General features: G+C 32.7%; 3 protein-coding genes across 4 annotated transcripts in view; 1 reads left to right on the top strand and 2 right to left on the bottom strand.

Moving 5' to 3' along the window:
- The window catches only part of Nrx-1 (Neurexin 1), a 763,150-nt gene that overhangs the window by 568,230 nt on the left and 176,089 nt on the right, over positions 1–18,831 (top strand). The window lies entirely within an intron of this gene.
- On the bottom strand, positions 1,764–2,914 carry LOC118070364 (uncharacterized). The gene is made up of 3 exons (XM_035088918.1): positions 2,799–2,914; positions 2,406–2,571; positions 1,764–2,329 (listed from the first exon to the last, which is right to left on the bottom strand). The coding sequence occupies exons 1-3, from the start codon at positions 2,852–2,854 to the stop codon at positions 2,195–2,197; spliced, it is 357 nt and encodes a 118-aa protein (XP_034944809.1). The 5' UTR covers positions 2,855–2,914; the 3' UTR covers positions 1,764–2,194.
- Positions 3,239–4,760, bottom strand: LOC118070363 (uncharacterized). The gene is made up of 5 exons (XM_035088917.1): positions 4,599–4,760; positions 4,176–4,341; positions 3,879–4,083; positions 3,614–3,796; positions 3,239–3,522 (listed from the first exon to the last, which is right to left on the bottom strand). The coding sequence occupies exons 1-5, from the start codon at positions 4,658–4,660 to the stop codon at positions 3,362–3,364; spliced, it is 777 nt and encodes a 258-aa protein (XP_034944808.1). The 5' UTR covers positions 4,661–4,760; the 3' UTR covers positions 3,239–3,361.

The raw sequence follows: 18,831 nt of genomic DNA, 5'->3' as shown, positions 1-18,831 counted from the left end.
ACTATTATTTTCATTATCATTATTATCATCATCATTACTAATGTTATTATTACTATTATTACAATTATTATTGATATTACTATGATTGTTAGGTGTTGAAGTAGTCTTAAGAGTTAAATCTATAAGTGGTTCAGTATTATTCCAAGATACATTATAAGAATGATCCAGTAATACATGATTAACAGTTTCTGGCAAAGATGCATTGTACGAATGATCAAGAGATAAAGAATGAGAATAAAAATTGTGTGAAGATGATGTATCAAAGACAGTTTGTTGAAGCATACGCTTTTGATGATATTTTTTCCTTCGTTTTTCGCATTGAAGTCGTTTATGTTCCACTTCTTCTTCAACTATAATCTAATGGATAAAAATTTATTATGTAAAGAAAAAGTTTGGTTTATTTCAATATTTCTATAGAAAAGAATAGATGGAATTGTGCAAGAGTCTTTAAAGATACAATATTTGGATTTTTATAAAGAATTCAATTAATCGGAAATAATAAAAATTGTGAGTGTTTATTCAGTCCTGCTCCATCAATTTGTACAATTTTGCGATTATTTAAAAGTTTTATATGATTTTTATTATGTTTTTATCTTAATTTTGATATAAATTTTCAAAATACACCGATAAGTCTGCAGATATTTCTTAAATTTCCAAAAAATGCATATATTTTCTATATTTCTAAGTTCTTTAAATTTCTTAATAATAAAGTTCTATTTTAGTTTTATTTCCAAGATTTCGAGTATATTTTTAAATTTTTGTTGATGTGTCTGGAACCCTGTAAAAAAAGATCCATTCTTTTCATAGCCATCCATATTTAAGTGAATATAATTAAATACTTGAAACAAATTTTAAAATAAAATTAAGCCATAATTTAAAAATACGTGATGATATCGTAATAATAATTTGTTAAAAAATCTGTAAGATATTATTGATAAATAATGTAAACAGATTAAGAAATTTTCAATCAATGGTATTTCAATTATTTTAAGATCAAATAAAATTTAGTGATTAATATTTTATTATCTTATGAAATTAAAAAATAAAAAATTGTATCAAGTATTGCTTTATTTGAAAATTCGTAAAAAAAATATTTACCAAAAAAATAAATTGCAAATGCCTATGGTCCTTGTCTTCGGTGTAATTGATGATGTTTTGATTTATGTTTCAATATTTTTTAATTGAATTACGTCTGTGAAGAAATTTTTAGATAAGTACAATTAAAATATTTGATAAAGTTTACTTGAATCGAATGACATTCTATCTAACCTTTTATTATGCATAATTTTTGAGTTAATGTATGGTATGTATTAATTTTAATTACACAATGAATATGACAGATGGTATTTAAAAATTATTAATAACCATACAAACGAATTAATAAAATCTCAATTGATAATTTTTGAGAAACCCTAGATTAAATGAATTAATTTATTGTATATGCTATTGAAAAAAAGGATCAAGAATTTCCATCTGAAATATAAATGGAAAAATACTTACACATGAAATAAACGGTGATTATCGATTTAACTTGAATTGAAGCTGATTTAATGATGAAATCTATAAGAGAATTATTGATTAAACATTAATCATACATTAGAAAAAGTTTATGAAGATTTAATGATACAATCATATTAAATGGCATTCAATCTAACCTCATAATATAAATTTTTAATTTTCACCTGTACTGTGCATTAGTATTCACCAATCTGTTGGGTGATTCTAAAATTTATGATGTGTACAATAAAATCAGGAAACTCTTATTGTTAATGATATTAGTAATATTTATTGCTGTTTTTGAAAAAGTAATTATTCACATGTATGTCACTGGACGGAGCAAAGATACTTTTTTTTGCAGAAATAACATTTGCTGTTATGATGCCAACTATATTATCGACATATGATTTTTGGTATGTTGTCATTTTATGTAAAGAACTCTGCTTTATTGTCAATTTTTTTTCTAATATAAAAAATTATATTTAATTTAAATTATTTTATAAAATTGCATTTTTCTTGAGAAATATCTATTTTATAACATGCAATGATTTGAATGAAACACATAAAAATTCGTTTTATAAAGTAAGTAAATATACATTAGTAATTGACATTATTCTCATTAAGTATCATCATTGAGTATTTTAAGCTGACTTATTATTTATTATCTTGTTATTATTTATGTATAGTCTTTTTGAAGTCACATTGGGTGAATCGGACCTAATATAATTCTTGATTTGTCAGTAATTTTTAACTCTATTGGTGCTAATCCGTTAGCTGGATTTACATAAACTTGATTGATCAATGACGCATATGCATGAGTAATATTAATCACCTGCAATTTATAAATGATCGAATTATAAATAAACTATTAAATATTGAATATATTGTAAATATGTATTTATACTGACAGTATTCATGGTGATTTCAGAATGCCATATTAATGCGTGATCATCCCAAAACAAAACTCGAACGCGACGATTAGAACCATTATTCATGATAATTCGATAAAGCTTTTTATTATTTGGTCCAATATTTACGATGCTTTCAATGTTGTCAACGTAACCAACCAAATCACTGTTGATGGTCCACATATAAAAAAAAAAAACAAATATTCATGTGTTTTATTTACATTGATAAAATTATATTTTTGTCTGAAAATTTTATAGAATTGTTACATGTTTGTTTTGTTAAAGATTCAAAAGCAATGAATCAATAAAATTTTAAGACAAAAATGTCCATTATTTTAAAGATAATAACATTTAAAAATATTAACATTGTTAGAATATAAAATATTAACTCACGTGAAAAAATTATGAGCAAAATACGTATCTATTTCTTGATTTGAAGTAAAATTCATTTTGATAGGAATAACCAAACAAAAAAAATCAAACCACGTGATACGTCCACACTCAATGAAATCTCGTGCAAAGATGAAAGATTCAACAGGTCTGGCATGTTAATAGACACAATAATTACAATTTGATGTTACCGACCGGAGATATCGAATTTTTTTTTAATGTACTTTGCTTTATTCTTAGTTTATTGTCAAGCATAAAATTTAATTTAATCTTTATGTATTACACACGTAGAATTTTTATTAAGAAAAATATGTTTTACAATGAATATTTATATCATAAATATTTGCATTTAGTTTAAATATTATTACATTTTTATAATCATTTATATTTTAATTACTTGTTAATTATTATTATAAGTATTCTAGTCTTATTATTTGTTACATATCACTTCTTCTTATTTTTTAGTAATCTAGTAATTAGTTAGTTTAGAATACTGCAAGAATACTGTCATTCTTACTTATAATAATATATAACCGCAATCTTTTCTTTAAAAAAAAAATAGTTTTTTAAATTGTTTTCTGTTTATTTGCGTCATCAAGAACAGCTAATGGTGAACGGTATGATCTTTTAGGAGTCCTGAAACCACGAATCTTGTTTTCATCTACAGGATCTTTGTGTATCAGGGTAATATCATTTGAGTCGTTGACCTGGATAAACATATTTCCATCTAAAACAGATTTAAATATAAAATTTATTCTATTTGTAAATTTACAAATAAAATTTTATAAATAATAAAAAAAAGAATCAATTAATCTTACTTTTATCTTCTTTTTTTGATCCGAGAATCTTGACAGTGCTTCCAACTTCAATATTTTCATCTTGATCGAATACCGCAATTTTGACAACAATTTTTGTTGTTCCATCAGCAATTGCACCGCAACCATATGATGATCCACCAGCAGTAATATTTTCAAATACTACTTTTACATAGGCTGTAATATCTGTAAAAATTTTTTTGTTGATAACAAAGTACTGTATGACAGATATTGAAAAGAAAAATAATTATAAAACAAATTAACTTACAAAATGCATTTTCAGTTGTATTCTGAAAATCTTGAATTGAAATCTCTTTAATTACCACCGGTGTAGCTGCATTGGCTGAATAAGTTGGACCCAACTTGACTTTCGTGCATTTAACAATAGTTAATTCCATTGGTGCCAAGCCGTCGGATAGGTCTACATACGTTTGATTCACTAATGTGGGACGTCCTCGATTAATATCAATAATCTGAAATTGATTCAAAGTTCTATGTAATTACGAATAGATTTAAATAAATGAAGAAAAAAACATACATATATAAAATAAAAAAATACACTTACAACGTTGCTGGTGATTTGAGAATGCCATTCTAATGCGAAATCCTTCCAGAACAAAACTCGAACGCGACGGTTTGAACCATTGTTAACAATTATTTTGTAGAGTTTTTTTTCCATCTTCCCCACAGGTTTGATGCTGATGATATCATCAACATAGCCGACTAAACGCCTGTAACAACGAAAAAAAAACAAAAGATTGAAGCGTTTCATTTATCTTGATAAAGTAACATTGTTTTCTTCGAATTTTGTAGTTTCGTTACGAAACAAAATTCAATGAAAAGAATGAAACCTTATCAAGATGAAGAAACAATAGAAAAAGAAAGAATTCTAAGAAAAAAAACTCAACATGAAGTGAAAAAAAGAGATTAAAATTAAAACAAATATATATTGACACATTTATTAAAAAAATCAAAATATTTGACTTACACAGTGTTGTCGACCACACAACATGCATCTATTTCTTCGTCAGAAGTGAAGTTCATGCTCATCTTGATCACAATAATAACCTAACAAACTGTATAATATTGGTCTGTACACTACACCACGTAACACGTCTGCACTCGTGAAGTCCCAAACGCAGAAGAAAGATTTAACCGGCAGGAACAATATGGTCGAATCAATGAAGGAGAAAGACTCCCCACTCTCTCATGTAAAATTACACTATACTGTTCTACGATACAGTCAGTGAAATTATCTAGTATACTCTTACGTTGATTACTATAGTTTTTATATAGTTCTTACTACCTACTACTACAATATTGTAATACACGCTATTGGTCTACTACAAACCAATCAGATCATCGGAAAACATGACCAATATGGCATCTTCCATCTAACTCATCAACTTTAAGATATAGGATGGATAGGATCGCTGTTGTTGGCAGAATTGCCGGACAAATTTTCGCCCATGATCATGGCGATCGAACATTCTGGGTTGGCCATATCTGCTGACGTCATAAAAACCAAATTGTTCGACATGAGCGATAATGTTGGCAGCAGTGAGTCCGAAAGCGCATTTTTAGCATCTAAAGGTTGGCAGCGCCGTAAAGAAAATAAAGTTGTCAAAACTGTTGAAACGTTAAACCGACCTGTCAAAGTGATAATATGCTATGAATGTAAACAAACCGGTCACTATAAAAACCAATGTCCGCAAACAAAGGAAAAACAAGTAAATGCGTTCAGTGCAGTACTTCTTAATGGCAGTTTTGATAAGCATGAATGGTACATTGACTCTGGTGCCAGTAGTCACATGATCAGCCAAGACAACATAAAAAATGCGTCATGTAACCTCACTACAAAGAAGATTATAGTTGCAAGCAGAACAACTATGCCTGTATTGTGCTCTGGAGATACACAAATTACGACTGTTGTGAACAACAAGGAATTTGATATTGTTGTCAAAGATGTGTTCTGTATTCCCACACTCACCACCAACTTATTGTCTGTCAGTCAGCTGATAAAGCATGGTAACAAAGTCAGTTTTCATCAGGAATGTTGTTACATCAGAAATCGGCAGAATGAACTGATTGGCATAGCAGAGTTAGTAAATGGGGTCTACAAGTTGAACACCAGGTCAGCATGTTTGTTCGCGGCTTCAGCAACAACGACCTCAAATATAATTTGGTACAGAAGACTTGGACATATAAATAGCAAAGACATGAATGACATGAGAGAGGGTGCTGTTGATGGCCCAGAATTTGACAAGAAAGCTGAGATCAGCAAGTTCAATTGCACAGTGTGCTGTGAAGCCAAACAAACCAGATTGCCATTTCCACATAATATAAATTGTTTTGAAGATTTCAAGATTATGGTTGAAAAACAGATGAATTGCAGTATAAAAGTTCTAAGGACAGACAATGGCACAGAATTTTAATCAAATGAAATGGAAACTATTTAAAACAACATGGCATAATACATCACTACCACATCAGCGCACCAACCTACATACCCCAGAAAAAATGGGATGTGTGAAAGATTTAACCGCACTCTTGTGGAGAGAGCCAGATGCTTACTTTATAATGCAAAGTTTGAGAAGAAGTTTTGGGTAGAAGCAGTTCACACAACTGTGTACTTAAAAAATAGAACAGTTGCTTCTGGGTTGAACCAAAAAACTCCCTATGAACTTTGGACTGGCTGCAAGCCAAATGTCAGTCATCTAAGGTTGTTTGGAAGCACAGTTATGGCTCACATCCCTAAACAAAAAAGGCTGAAATGGGATATAAAGGCAGAAAAGCATTACTTAGTTGGGTATGCTGATAATATAAAGGGGTGCAGGCTGTACAGTCCCAGTACCAATGAAGTGATAACATGCAGGGATGTCACTGTCATGGAGCAGGATAATTCAGAAATAGTGCAAGCAACAATAAATGAAAACAATGTGTCCTCATCTGACAGTCTTGGTCAGAATAGAGATTCTGATGGCTCGGACTCTGAAGTGTCAACTGGTACAGTGAAAAGTAACAATAATGACAGTACTTACATAGGAGAATCAAACTCACACAGTAGTTCAGATGAATTTTTTGACAGTATACCAGCAAAGGACTTGAAAGATCTAATTGAGTGTGAAAAACCAGATAAAGCTGTTAGAGAAAGGAAAAAACCTGACCGATATGGTTATAGTAATATGTGTGTTGAAACAGACTTAAATTTATGTGCAGACCAGCTGATAACAGATGAAGCGGCTGTAAATCGACCAGAATCAGAGAAATGGTGTAAAGCTATGCAGGAGGAACTAAAATCATTCGAAGAAAATGAAGCTTGGGATGTGGTGAACAGGCCAGAGCAAGCTACAGTGGTTAAGTGTAAGTGGGTGTTTAAGAAAAAAGTGGACTGTGATAATAATGTGAGATATCGTGCTCGTCTAGTCGCCAAAGGATTCTCCCAAAAGGCAGGAATAGACTATACAGAAAGCTCCTCCCCAGTTGTCCGTCATTCAACATTAAGATTGTTGTTTGAATTAAGTGTCAAATATAACTTGGATATTACTCACTTAGATGTAACCACAGCATTTTCAAATGGATATTTAAATAAAAATGTGTATATGAGCTCACCTCAGAACTTTGAATGTAGTAATAAAGAAAACAAAGTGTTAAAGTTGAAACGTGCTATCTACGGGCTAAAACAGTCTGCTAGGGCATGGTATAAACGCGTAGAAGATTGTCTACATGATTTAGGTTATAAAAAATCAAAATATGAACCCTGTTTATTCATGAAACTTAATAATAATGCTAGAATATGTGTGGCTTTGTTTGTAGATGATTTTTTTTTCTGACAGTCAAAAGGAAACTGAATTCCTTAAAAATCATTTGAAAAGTAAATTTAAGTTGAAAGACTTGGGAAAGATTAGACAATGTTTAGGTATGAGGGTTAGAAGGGAAAATAATAAAATTTTTGTAGACCAGGAACAATTTGTTGATCATTTGTTGAATAAGTTTAATATGAAAAATTGTAATCCAGTCAGTACTCCCATGGAAGTAAACTTGAAGCTTGAAAAGGGTGATAATAATTGTTCTAAACAATACCCCTACCAGCAGTTAATAGGAAGTTTGCTCCATTTGTCAATGTTAACCCGACCTGATATATTTTTTTCTGTTTGCTACCTTAGCCAGTTTAATAACAATCATAATGAAACTCATTGGAAGCATGTAAAGCGTGTTCTAAAGTATTTGCAAAAAACTAAACATTTTGGTTTGAAATATGTAAAAGATGATTTAGATCTGTTAGGTTATGCCGATGCAGATTGGGCATCAGATTGTGTTGACCGCAAATCTTATACAGGTTTCATGTTTAAAATGTCTGATAGTGTAATTTCATTTGAATGCAAAAAGCAGTCAACAATAGCTCTGTCAAGCACAGAAGCTGAGTATATGGCCATATGTGAAGCAAGTAAGGAAGCCATATACTTAAAGAACTTGTTATTTAAGTTGAAATGTAGAAATGATTTGCCTGTATTGTTATATAATGACAACCAGAGTGCACAATTTGTTAACTAAACATTCTGTATTCCATAAACGAAGCAAGCATATAGATATTAGATTTCATTTTGTCAGAACAGCAGTTGAAAATAATTGTATTAAAATAGAGTACTTAAATACTAATTCTATGCCTGCAGATATATTTACAAAAAGTTTGAGTTGTCAAAAGCATAATAATTTTGTTGAACAGTTAGGTGTAACTTCCATGTAATTTTGTTTTATTTATGTACATTTTTTGTATTTTTTCAATATCCGTGTACCAATTATTTTGATATGGGAGCGTGTTAAATTTGTATTCAAATAATATTACTTGTATACTATAGTGACACCTATTGTTTATTTAAATGCAACAACATTAGTACTGAGATGAAACGTTAAAATAGAAATGTTACTGTAAATTGAAGCGGTAAAATATATTTTCTAGTCTGTGCCGAACACTCTGTAGTGCTATTATTAAGTTATTAAACAACTGTTCGTTTGTGAGTGATTTTTCTTCTGAAAAGTACAACCTTTTATGGTGCTGTTTACATCATAATTGCCCTTCTATTTGGAAGTTTTCGTTCCTTTCTCTTATCGATTTTGAAAAATTAACTGTTGTTTCCATTTTTACTTTCACGCTATCTTAGAACATTATCATTTTTTATTAATTTTTTTGATCTGTCGATTTCCTATATAATCATGTTCCTCATAATCCATTGGTTTATTTATAACAGAGGGAGTTGAAGAGAAAATACATATAAATATATAAATAAATAAATACATCTATAAATATATAAATACAAGGATAAAAATAATTTTTTTAGTTAAGAGAAAATTGTATACGATGAATTTCAGACGTATTAATAAACTTTATAATCTTCCACTCGGTCAATTAGAAACAGTTCGTGATTGTTCAGAAAAACAGCATCAGTATGATTATGAAGAAATTTAACGATGGGAAATATAGCAGAACAGTTTTATACCATGCTTCATGTTGAGTCACAAAATAAAAAATTACCATTCGCTCAGAAATTGAAAGACGAGGAGGAATAGCAATTACTCCAACTATATCATTATCATCATCATCAGCAGCTGTACCATCTACTCCAACAGCACTAGCTATATCATCTACCTCAACAGCACCAGCTATATTATCTACCTTAAGAGTATCAGCTCTACCATCTTCCTCAAGAGCATCAGCTATACCATCAACCTGTACATCATTGCAATCTCAGAATATAAGGGGATTGATCTGGCCAGTATTTCCAAAAAACGTGTTAGTACTCATGCAATATTGAACTTTAGATATTTAAATTTAAAAAATTTTCTTAAAGATTGTGAAAAATTAATTAGTAAAAAAGTAAAATCTAATCAATTATCAAAAATTAATTCGCTTGTGAATTTCGTTTTGAATTGTACATTTGAAAATGTTAAACAAGATCCGATAGTGTATGATAAAAAGACTTTTAGTACAGGAAACAACAAAGTATTGTTATCAACAGACTTTTTCGTTATTCATGGTTTAAAAGTAGTTATACATTTATTAAACCAGATGAATTAGAAAATCCAGTCAATTTTGCATTTGGAAATACGTCGATCATCATTTTCGACGTAGATAACTATATAAAAATCTCAGCTTAATCGACGGTGACCACCTCGCGAGGTCTCCTTGTACGTCTGCTTGCCATGGTCCATTAAGACCTCGCACATAACTTGACAGTTCAAGTTATTATATTGCATTTATGAGAAATATTAATGATTTTGCTTCGGGTTTTAGAAAAAATTGTAGAACGATCCAGAACCTAGGTTGAAGACGTTTGATTGTGAAATAATTGTTTAATGCCGCCTGGCTATAAAAAGGTTGATTTTGTTTTTGGTTAATAAATTCATGTTTACTAGATATTGGTTTTTTTTAATGAATTTACGTAATGAGGAACCTTCAACTCCATCCTGTTTCGGATAATTCGCAAGATGCAACGCGGATTAGATGCAACGCGATCAGTCTACACGACCAACTTTCCAGTGGAAATTAAGAATTTATCATGAGGTTGAATTTCTGTTCCTCCACAATAATTAAATTGTTATGGTAAAAAATCGTTGTTCATCATGATACATAGTTAGTACGGAATAATTGAAATAATTTAATCTAGTAAAGTTTGATTTTATGTAAGTCTGCGTTCAATGTATAACTCATAAAACTGATCAGTTAGTTCTACAGTACTACACACTCTATACCCTCCCACTAGTTCAAACCCATAAGTGTTCTACAGTACTACACCCCAGTTAAAATCTATGAGAAAACTACGGTAACCATAATCGATGAATTATCTGCTGAACTCACTAAGTTAATCTACTAGTTATCCCTGTTCTACGCTTTGAAATAGTTAATACCAAATGACAATTTTTCACATTACTAACTGTAGAGCAATTCTGTTGCAAATGGGCAGAAAGCGAATATGGCGCAGACTGATGACTATTTACCGATCCTGCCTTGCCATGAGCAACATACTTAAGGCATGGCGAACGGTCAGAGTAGTATTCATACCCTAAATGGGTCAGGACCACTACGATCAGATAAAGGCTTACAGGCAAATAAGTCTAACCTCCTTTGTCCTAAAGACACTAAAGCGGCTTGTGGACTGTTACCTTAAGGAGAGCGCACTGTGCATTAAACCCTTATGCTCAGCGCAACACGCCTACCAAAGTGGCAAGTCTGTAAAGACCGCCCTCCATGACCTCGTAGGAGGCCTGGAGAGAGCTCTGGAGACGGGCAGGTCGGCAATTGGAGTCTTCTTGGACATAGAAGGAGCGTTGATTGACTAATCATAAATTGTTCAGTCTCTGATTACGACGTATTTTTTTCGGTAATTATTGTGACTAGATATAATTAATCAATAACGATTAAAAAATTTTAAATTGCGATTTTGTTCACGGTCATTAATGTTATTTTTAAAATTGCAAAGACACGTTTTTCATAATTGTTTATATTCTCTCGATAAAAATTGGTTTCATCAAGAAATAATTTAAGTTTTTAAGTTATAGACTTTTTGTGATGGATTTTTTCGGAAAAAGGGAATTATTTTCTTAGCTTCGACTTTGATGTTTATTCGCAGAGTAAAATAGTTTCTTATACCATCTGATGAATAGTATTAGAAAAATAAAGCAGAGTCAATTTAAGATTTCCACTGTGTTTCTTAATTACTTTCTTATGTTTTCTAGTAAAAATGACTGGATAGACGAAAATTATGAGAGCCTTATTAGTTGACTAGCCGATTCAAGGCATTCCAGAAAACGTTACTAAAATTCTAGTAAAATATCATTAGTAGCATGAAACGCGTTTTCATACTTTTTGCTAAACAGTATTCGAATGACCATGTTGCCACAATTTTATATAAATAAGAATTTTGATTCATTTCATTTGTTTCGGATAGCCAAGCGGGCTAAAGCGTTGGTTTAGTTAGTTGCGTACATTATAAGCGATCGTAGGTTCGAATCTCTCTAAAAGAATATTCTTTACTAACTTTAAAGCTGCGTTTTCTGCAATCTTTAAACTGTAAATACGTAAGATTGGCGTTTATCATATACATTTAGCGTCTATCAATAATGATTTTTTAATTATTTCAATTATGTTTATTTATTGGTTTTTTGCATTTTCTGCGTGAACCGCCACGATTTTTACGATAAAGAATTTAAAGAGCATAATATTTCTTAAAAATTATAGTAGATGATACGTTACCTAAATACAATATATATCGTTAATAATTTTACTAAATTATGAATTTTTTAAATATATTGTTGAAAAATTTGATTGAAATACCTACAACATTTGTGAAAATTACTCTCTAGTCGAGTAAATATTACTAGAATTTATCGTCAACCTTTAGTATCTATTGATGAGACATTTCTAGTAAATTTCGCTTGACTCGACGATCATCCATATAAGTGAAAGAGTTTCTGATAGAGTTTTCGAGAATTCTAGAAATATGGTCATGACTATTTTCTCCGGGTAGTTTTTCATGCTCTTTTAATTGAAATTGTGGATTGTGTATACTTTTGCTTGGAAAACGGAAGCGTCCTGGCTCGAGGTGTAGGATTCCTTCACTCATGGTCCACTGCACCAGATTCCGGCTCCAGCCTCTCCCCCCGTGATCTTCGCCCTATCCACGTACCAGACAGATCTCTTAAGAATAGCAAATTTTTCGTCTTCCTCCATCTAGGTCCGTCTGTCCAAGACATTGACTTCGTACCTAGGTGAGAACTCTAGCCTTTCTGGGCAACGCCGCTGAGTCCCGAAAGGTCCTCTAAGGCCAAAATCACCGCATACCCTGTACGAAAGCTCCTCTACTGTCTACTGCTCCTCAAGCGGATAACTCTCTTCACTGACGCCTCCACCATAATTTCCGGCGGAGAAATGCTCAGTAAGCAACTCATGGCCGGGGTCGGAGTCGTCCTCAACGCTTCCATTGTACCCAGTAGAGCCGCTCCATAGACGTTGTTTAATTACCTCTTACAAACGTCCCCCCTGACGGAGGTCCACCACACTATGGAGGCGTAAGTTAGTTGGGGAATGACAACAGCTGTGTACAGCCGTTTTATTGTTTTCAGCTTTAAACGCCATGTGGTGCTGAACATTCTTCTGCAGGTCCAGAAGGTAGCCGTGGCTTTCTTAACCTGTTTGTCCACATGCGCCCTCCAGTAGAGATTTTCATCTAAAGTTGCTCCAAGGAAGCGCATTGTTTATGTGACTCATAACAAGGCAGAATCTGTAAATTTGTTTTAGTCTGCCCTATAGTTGCTTACCGTCCATCTGCAACAGAACCGAATAAACTCTGTTCGTGCCCGGACCTTTTTAGTGACCGAAGGTACCGACCACTCATTTTACTCGATCGTAGGTCACTACTCGCCTTGCGGTTTTCCGGTTGGCCCTCACGAGCCTACTCGATCCATCAGCCTCGCTTATGGTCTCTTGCCCTGGAGTTGATCCCGGAAAATGCGTTTTAATCAGGAGCTCTAGTTTACCCCGATAATCGTCGACTATTTCTTCTTCAGAAAATTCTGGGCCCCGGAGCGCCACATTTTTTCGGGGAGTAAGCAGTTTGCAGAGGCTGGCTACCTCAAGTAGTGTCTCCAGTCTCTCGCAGAAGCTTCTCTAGACTTGCCTTTTTGCAGACTCAACCATAGACCTGCATTTCCACCCACTCAATACTCTAAGGTTTGCCCTCACCACAGTGCGGCTTTTCGGGCCTCCTCGATGGCTCCCTCAGAGGTGGGGGGTTGATAGGCCCTCCTAGCGATTCCTTCTCCTTCGAGGTGAAGGCTGTATGCGTTTTCACATGCCTCCTTTTTTCGCTTGGAGAAGGAACCACTGCGGAGGTCCCTGCCACCAGTAAACGTCTCTTTCCAGGTGTGGCCTGTTTCCTCTTCATAACCTTCAGCGCATCGTGAGAACGAGCTCAGCCTAGGCCACAGTAAGGTCTCATTCCTAACCTTTTAAAGAGCTCTCGTGTCTCGTCGTCCACACCAATGACTAAACTAGTCAGCATTGATGTCACCTTCGTGTTCTATACTGACAAGAGGTTAGTATGCAGTCGCGGTGACTTTCGAGAGTCTTGGAACTTTCTCCCTCTCGAGAACCTCGAGGTTTGCTCCTTCTCAGACCTTTATTAGGGGTACTGACTCCTTGAACCAAGTGACTGCCTGTTCATCAAGACAGTGAATCTACAGGAGCCCATGTGTCGAGATTATGCCAGAAAAGTACCATTTTTGATAGTATCGTCCAGGCTCCAAAGGAGTCTCGCTAGCATCAATTCCCTTCGCTGCTTGCTGAGAGGCACAGAAGGGTAGAGGTTCCGCGCGTTTGCCTCCTACAGCATCTTCAAGGCAGCTGCTGGGCCCGGGCGCTATGTGAGCCTTTTTCGCTCAACATTTCTCGTCGAGGGCAGGGGGGGGGGTCATCCTTCGACCTTTGTTTTTTCATATTACCTATGGCTCCGATAGAAGACCCTGACTTGCTAGAGCTAGTAGCTTCGGTATCAACCTTATGGTCAGTCCCGGTTCCACTGGAAGTTATCCCACCTCTAGAGATTCCACAGGTGATCACAGGGGTCCCCAGTGTCCTCTGCGTTGGCTCAGCTTTTGCTCCGGCTATGCTAGCCCTGGATTTCTTCAGTTTCAGCAGCTTTGCCTTCCTTCTTCTCTTCTTCTCTGCCTCACAAAGTTTGTTCTCATTAGGGCGTAAAAATAAATCAGGTTTATCGAATTCCTTTCCCTGATTCTCATTACCGGTAACAGGTCGTTCCTTACAAGGCAGCTCTTCGTCAGAAGAAACAGGACCCCCACTACTCCGGATGTCAATTAAATCATCCTTTCGAGTTTTACGAGTATTAAGAAAATAAAGGTTAATCTGTGCAGAGTCTGTTATTATTAACTTCCCAGTGGGAACTTATAGTAATGGGTCCGATTTTGCGAATCGCTAATTTTGACATATCTCCACGTTTTAAGGTCCCCAGAGTTGAATACGATAGTTCTTACGTGAACGTCTGTGTGTGTGTATGTACGTATGTGCGTATGTTTGTATGTGCGTATGTTCGTATATTCGTTCGGAATTATTTTTCGCCTCGATTATCTCGAGAACAAAAAATGATATCGACGTGAGACCAACTGCATACGACGCGTAATCACGTAACTTAGAACTGATCAGATTTTTAGCAAAATCGGTCCAGCCATTTTTTATGCAGAATAAAAACACTGGCAAAAAAGGAAATTACCTGAATTTTGCAATTGATCAATTATACCATTTCTTAGACAAAATTTTAAGATCATTGCAGAAATATGAATATCAAATGATAAGAATACTTGTATGGAAATATGGTGACAATATTTCATCACAAAAAACAATTTAAAAAAAAAAAATCAGCAATGAAAGAATTTTAAACTCGTGTCAGGATTGAGAAAACAGCATTAAAGACGCTATAATAGTCAATAATGATTGTCAATTGTCATAATAGTCAATAATATGGAATTATGTACATAACAATTGAAAATTGTTGCTAACAAGTGATTATTGATCATAGTAATATTTAAATAATAAGTTTTAAATTGTTATAAACAATAAAAATAGGGACCCTTTCTATATATATGAGTACTTTTAACGCATAATTTTTTCGTTTACTAAAAAAATGTTACCAACTGTATGACATAAATGAAAACATACTTTTTTCGTGTATAACAATGAAATTTGTTGTAAATAATGAAAAAAAGGATCTATGAGGTATATTCGAATTCTTCTAACGCACGTTTTTTTCTTTTACTGAAATAAAGTAACTAACCATATCAAATGAATAAAAACAGACTCATTTCGTTTCTAACAATTCCATTTGTTATAAAAAATGGAGACGGGTTCTATTCAAATTGTTTCTTGATTTTTTCCACTGGGAAGTTGGTCGTGTGGACCTTCCGGGTCGCACCCAGACCACTGCAGAGCACTGATATTTCATAATTGTTTTTGAAAGTAGTGTAATTTTCTTAGAAATATTTTTTCGTTGGCCTGATTTACACATGTTTCACATGTTCACTTTGTGACTTTCAAAATAAAAATGTACGAGTAGTACCACCAGTTAATTATTAATATAAAATTAAATACATCGCCACACGTGATAACAAAACTACCCTTTCACCTTAACTAATTATATGGTTTTTTTATTGTTGCGTCACTTTTTGAAAATATTTTTATAGTTCGATAAAAATACCGATAAGATTGAAAAAAACTACTTTTCAGTTGCAGATTTAAAGTCATATTTAAGATAATCGAATCAATTTACTTTTATATTTGAGCTTACAATGAAAAGTTGTGTGTAAAATTAAAAAAAAAATGAAGAATTAAAAACTTTATATTATTGATATGGAGGGTTTTATGGTAATCAAAAAACTTATGTACAAAGAGTTGGCATATATTACTGTTGCTTCTGGAGAGGTCAGTCTCATTTTTGTAAGATTAGAAATTTCTATATTATATTCTATGAAGATAAAAAAACTGCACCAGTGTGTTTACATAACATTCATGAGATGTTATTCTGTAGTTAAGTCGAATCACGACCAATTCTTATTAAAAATTGCAACTGAAGCTGAAGAAAAAGGAACAAAAATTACATATAAAGGGGAAAACTTTGAAGGAACATGATTAAATAAAGAAGAAAAAATTACATTAATCAAGATTCAATAGGATACCCTATATTTGAAATAATCAGACAACACATAAAGCAGAAAAGTCGAGGAGTTTATGAACATGCGAAATTCCTATCATGCCGATGACACTTGAAGTTGGAAGATCAAAAAAAATTGGCGCATTATGACTAGAAGTAATAATGTTTGGATAATATTAAAAGAATCATTGTTATGAATACTAATTGCAGAATAAAGATGTGTAAAAATGTTAATTAAGCTAATAGTCCATGAGATAGTAAGCAATTCGATAAAAATGTTTACAGTAATATATTTGCAGTATAAGTATTCACGAAATTAGCGTTCGATTGTAGGTTTCAATATGATGTTTATTAAAAAATAATATCGGGAATAAATAAATGAGGTTATGTGGCCTATCTATGCCCGCAGACATTTAATCCGTGACATTTAAACCGCAACATTTAATATTCAGTGTAATTGATCTGACGACAGATAGGTCGATGATAATTTGCAACAGTCATCGCTCACGTGACTTGCCGCACTAAAAGGCCCCGCCTCTTTACAACTGGAATGAGTAGAATTAAATATTTGAAAAACTGAGAAATACTCTAGATTGAGTAAACATTGTTAACAGAAGACGTATAATGTACTAAATCACACGAGAAAAGTGCGTAGAATTCATTTTTTCATGAAAAAACTATAAAAAATGATTTTAAAATTTTTTGAAAACATAAATAAGTGACAGTATGCAATCATAATGGAGCAACTGGAAAAAAATATGTGGTAAAAAAATTGTTTTGAAAACATTGAAAAAAAGTATTATAATTTTTCCGGATGTATCATGTGGAAAAGCATCGTTCATTTTAAAGAAATGAATTTTTCAATTACCATCATTGTTATTGGAACTATTTTTTCAATCAATTAAAAATTCACATTCTACAAATAAATTTTCAATAAATCCAACATTGTGTTGATAATTGTTTATAAAAAACCTACGAATTGAATGAAAAAAAATTTTAAATAATTGAAAATTACGCATTTGTTCATAAAATGTATTTATAACAAATGCTAAAAATAATTTTTGAGAAAATGATTCATACTCTTCAATAAAGATATGAAACTTTGCTGTATATACTTTTTATATTTCAAATTAACTTCACTCGCAAAATAGGGGTGTGAAAGAATCCAAAAAAAAACATTTGGATTTTTATCAGTTCAAAAAAAAAATATCTTTCGAAAACTTAGATAGCCGTTTTATAGAGCACGAAAAAATCTATCGGCTACTGAATTGGCTATGGAATATGCCTTCGAACTGAACACATATAAGGATGCAAAGTCTACGAAAAAAAAAAGACGCTTCAGATACCGTAAAAAATCGAAAAATTCCTTTTTTAAAAATTTTAATTCAAAAATGTTTAGAAACTCATTCTGAACATTTCACAATGTTTCCAGATTTTTTAAGATACTGGAAATATTTTTTTCTGTGTTAATTGAAAAGGCGCTCAACAGCACTGTACATTTTTACCTGTCCACGATTGACAGATGCTCCTGCGGACTGTTTTGTAAGAAATTTGACTCTCTACAAAGAAGATGCTAACTTTTTCTCCATATCTCATACCGCTCTCGGTACGTAAGCGGTGAAAGGTAGAAAAACGCAATTTGGCAAACTTTGAAACTCGATAAACAATAGTAATTATTGTTTCCGAGTAATGAAAATTTGCACAAATACTTTCCTCATCATTCCCTACAAGAATATGTGACCAAAAAAATTTTCTTTTATTCTATAATTAATGCACGATAAATTCACGCGGCTACTAGACTATAGGGTCATCTAATCCTAGAAGATGGCAGTCTGCGTTAATTTCAAAATATTTAGATGTAATCGGCATTTTTGTTTTATTGTAATAATCACTCTAAGTTCAATAAGCAAATCTAAGTTCATTTGCTACATTGCCTGGTAGATTAATACTATTTTATGATGGGTATCTCTACAATAAAAAAAGTCTGAATAAGACAGATATTACCTGACGATGTATAGAGTATCGGAAGAGGTTATGTAATATTATAATTCATACAACAAGTGATAAAAGAACCGGTATGTTATATGTTCGGTTTTTTAATCAAGTTCGTACTATTATTTCTATCCATTGTTTAATAGTATGCATCACTATAATTGATTTACGTGTGTAATATAGGTGAAGTCATTGGTATTCCACTTACTCATAATCATGCTGCTAATGTTATTGGTATTGAAACTCTGAAGGTAGAAGGAAAATTCAAGACAAGAGCTCGCAAGGATTGTGCAATGAATGGAGTTTTGATTGCCAATGTTTTAAGTAATGTGCTATTATCTATTCAAGCTCAGTTACCAAAAATGACATCGAGCCAAGAAAACTGATGGAACTGTTGTAGTAAATCCTAAGACTTCAAGAGAATTGATTATACCGTATATATATCACATGACGAATGATAGTGAGACATTTCTGTTACACGACCGCAGAGGGGGTTCAAAACGTTTTCTCATT

Source organism: Chelonus insularis, unplaced genomic scaffold (assembly GCF_013357705.1).
Source record: "Chelonus insularis isolate UGA/USDA-ARS -01 unplaced genomic scaffold, ASM1335770v1 contig_56_pilon, whole genome shotgun sequence".
NCBI classification, from domain to species: Eukaryota; Metazoa; Arthropoda; class Insecta; order Hymenoptera; family Braconidae; genus Chelonus; species Chelonus insularis.
Note: the sequence above shows the minus strand (reverse complement) of the source record. Positions and strands in the feature narration are given on the sequence as shown.

What these genes read in the sequence shown, in the direction of transcription:
- LOC118070364 (XM_035088918.1), bottom strand. Translation starts at nt 2,854, where the DNA reads ATGAATTTTACTTCAAATCAAGAAATAGATACGTATTTTGCTCATAAT. An exon ending in TTTGCTCATAATTTTTTCAC is followed by an intron (nt 2,572 to 2,798) that starts GTGAGTTAATAT and finishes GACCATCAACAG; the next exon opens with TGATTTGGTTGGTTACGTTG. An exon ending in CTGAAATCACCATGAATACT is followed by an intron (nt 2,330 to 2,405) that starts GTCAGTATAAAT and finishes TATAAATTGCAG; the next exon opens with GTGATTAATATTACTCATGC.
- LOC118070363 (XM_035088917.1), bottom strand. Translation starts at nt 4,660, where the DNA reads ATGAGCATGAACTTCACTTCTGACGAAGAAATAGATGCATGTTGTGTG. An exon ending in TGTGTGGTCGACAACACTGT is followed by an intron (nt 4,342 to 4,598) that starts GTAAGTCAAATA and finishes TCGTTGTTACAG; the next exon opens with GCGTTTAGTCGGCTATGTTG. An exon ending in CTCAAATCACCAGCAACGTT is followed by an intron (nt 4,084 to 4,175) that starts GTAAGTGTATTT and finishes AATCAATTTCAG; the next exon opens with ATTATTGATATTAATCGAGG.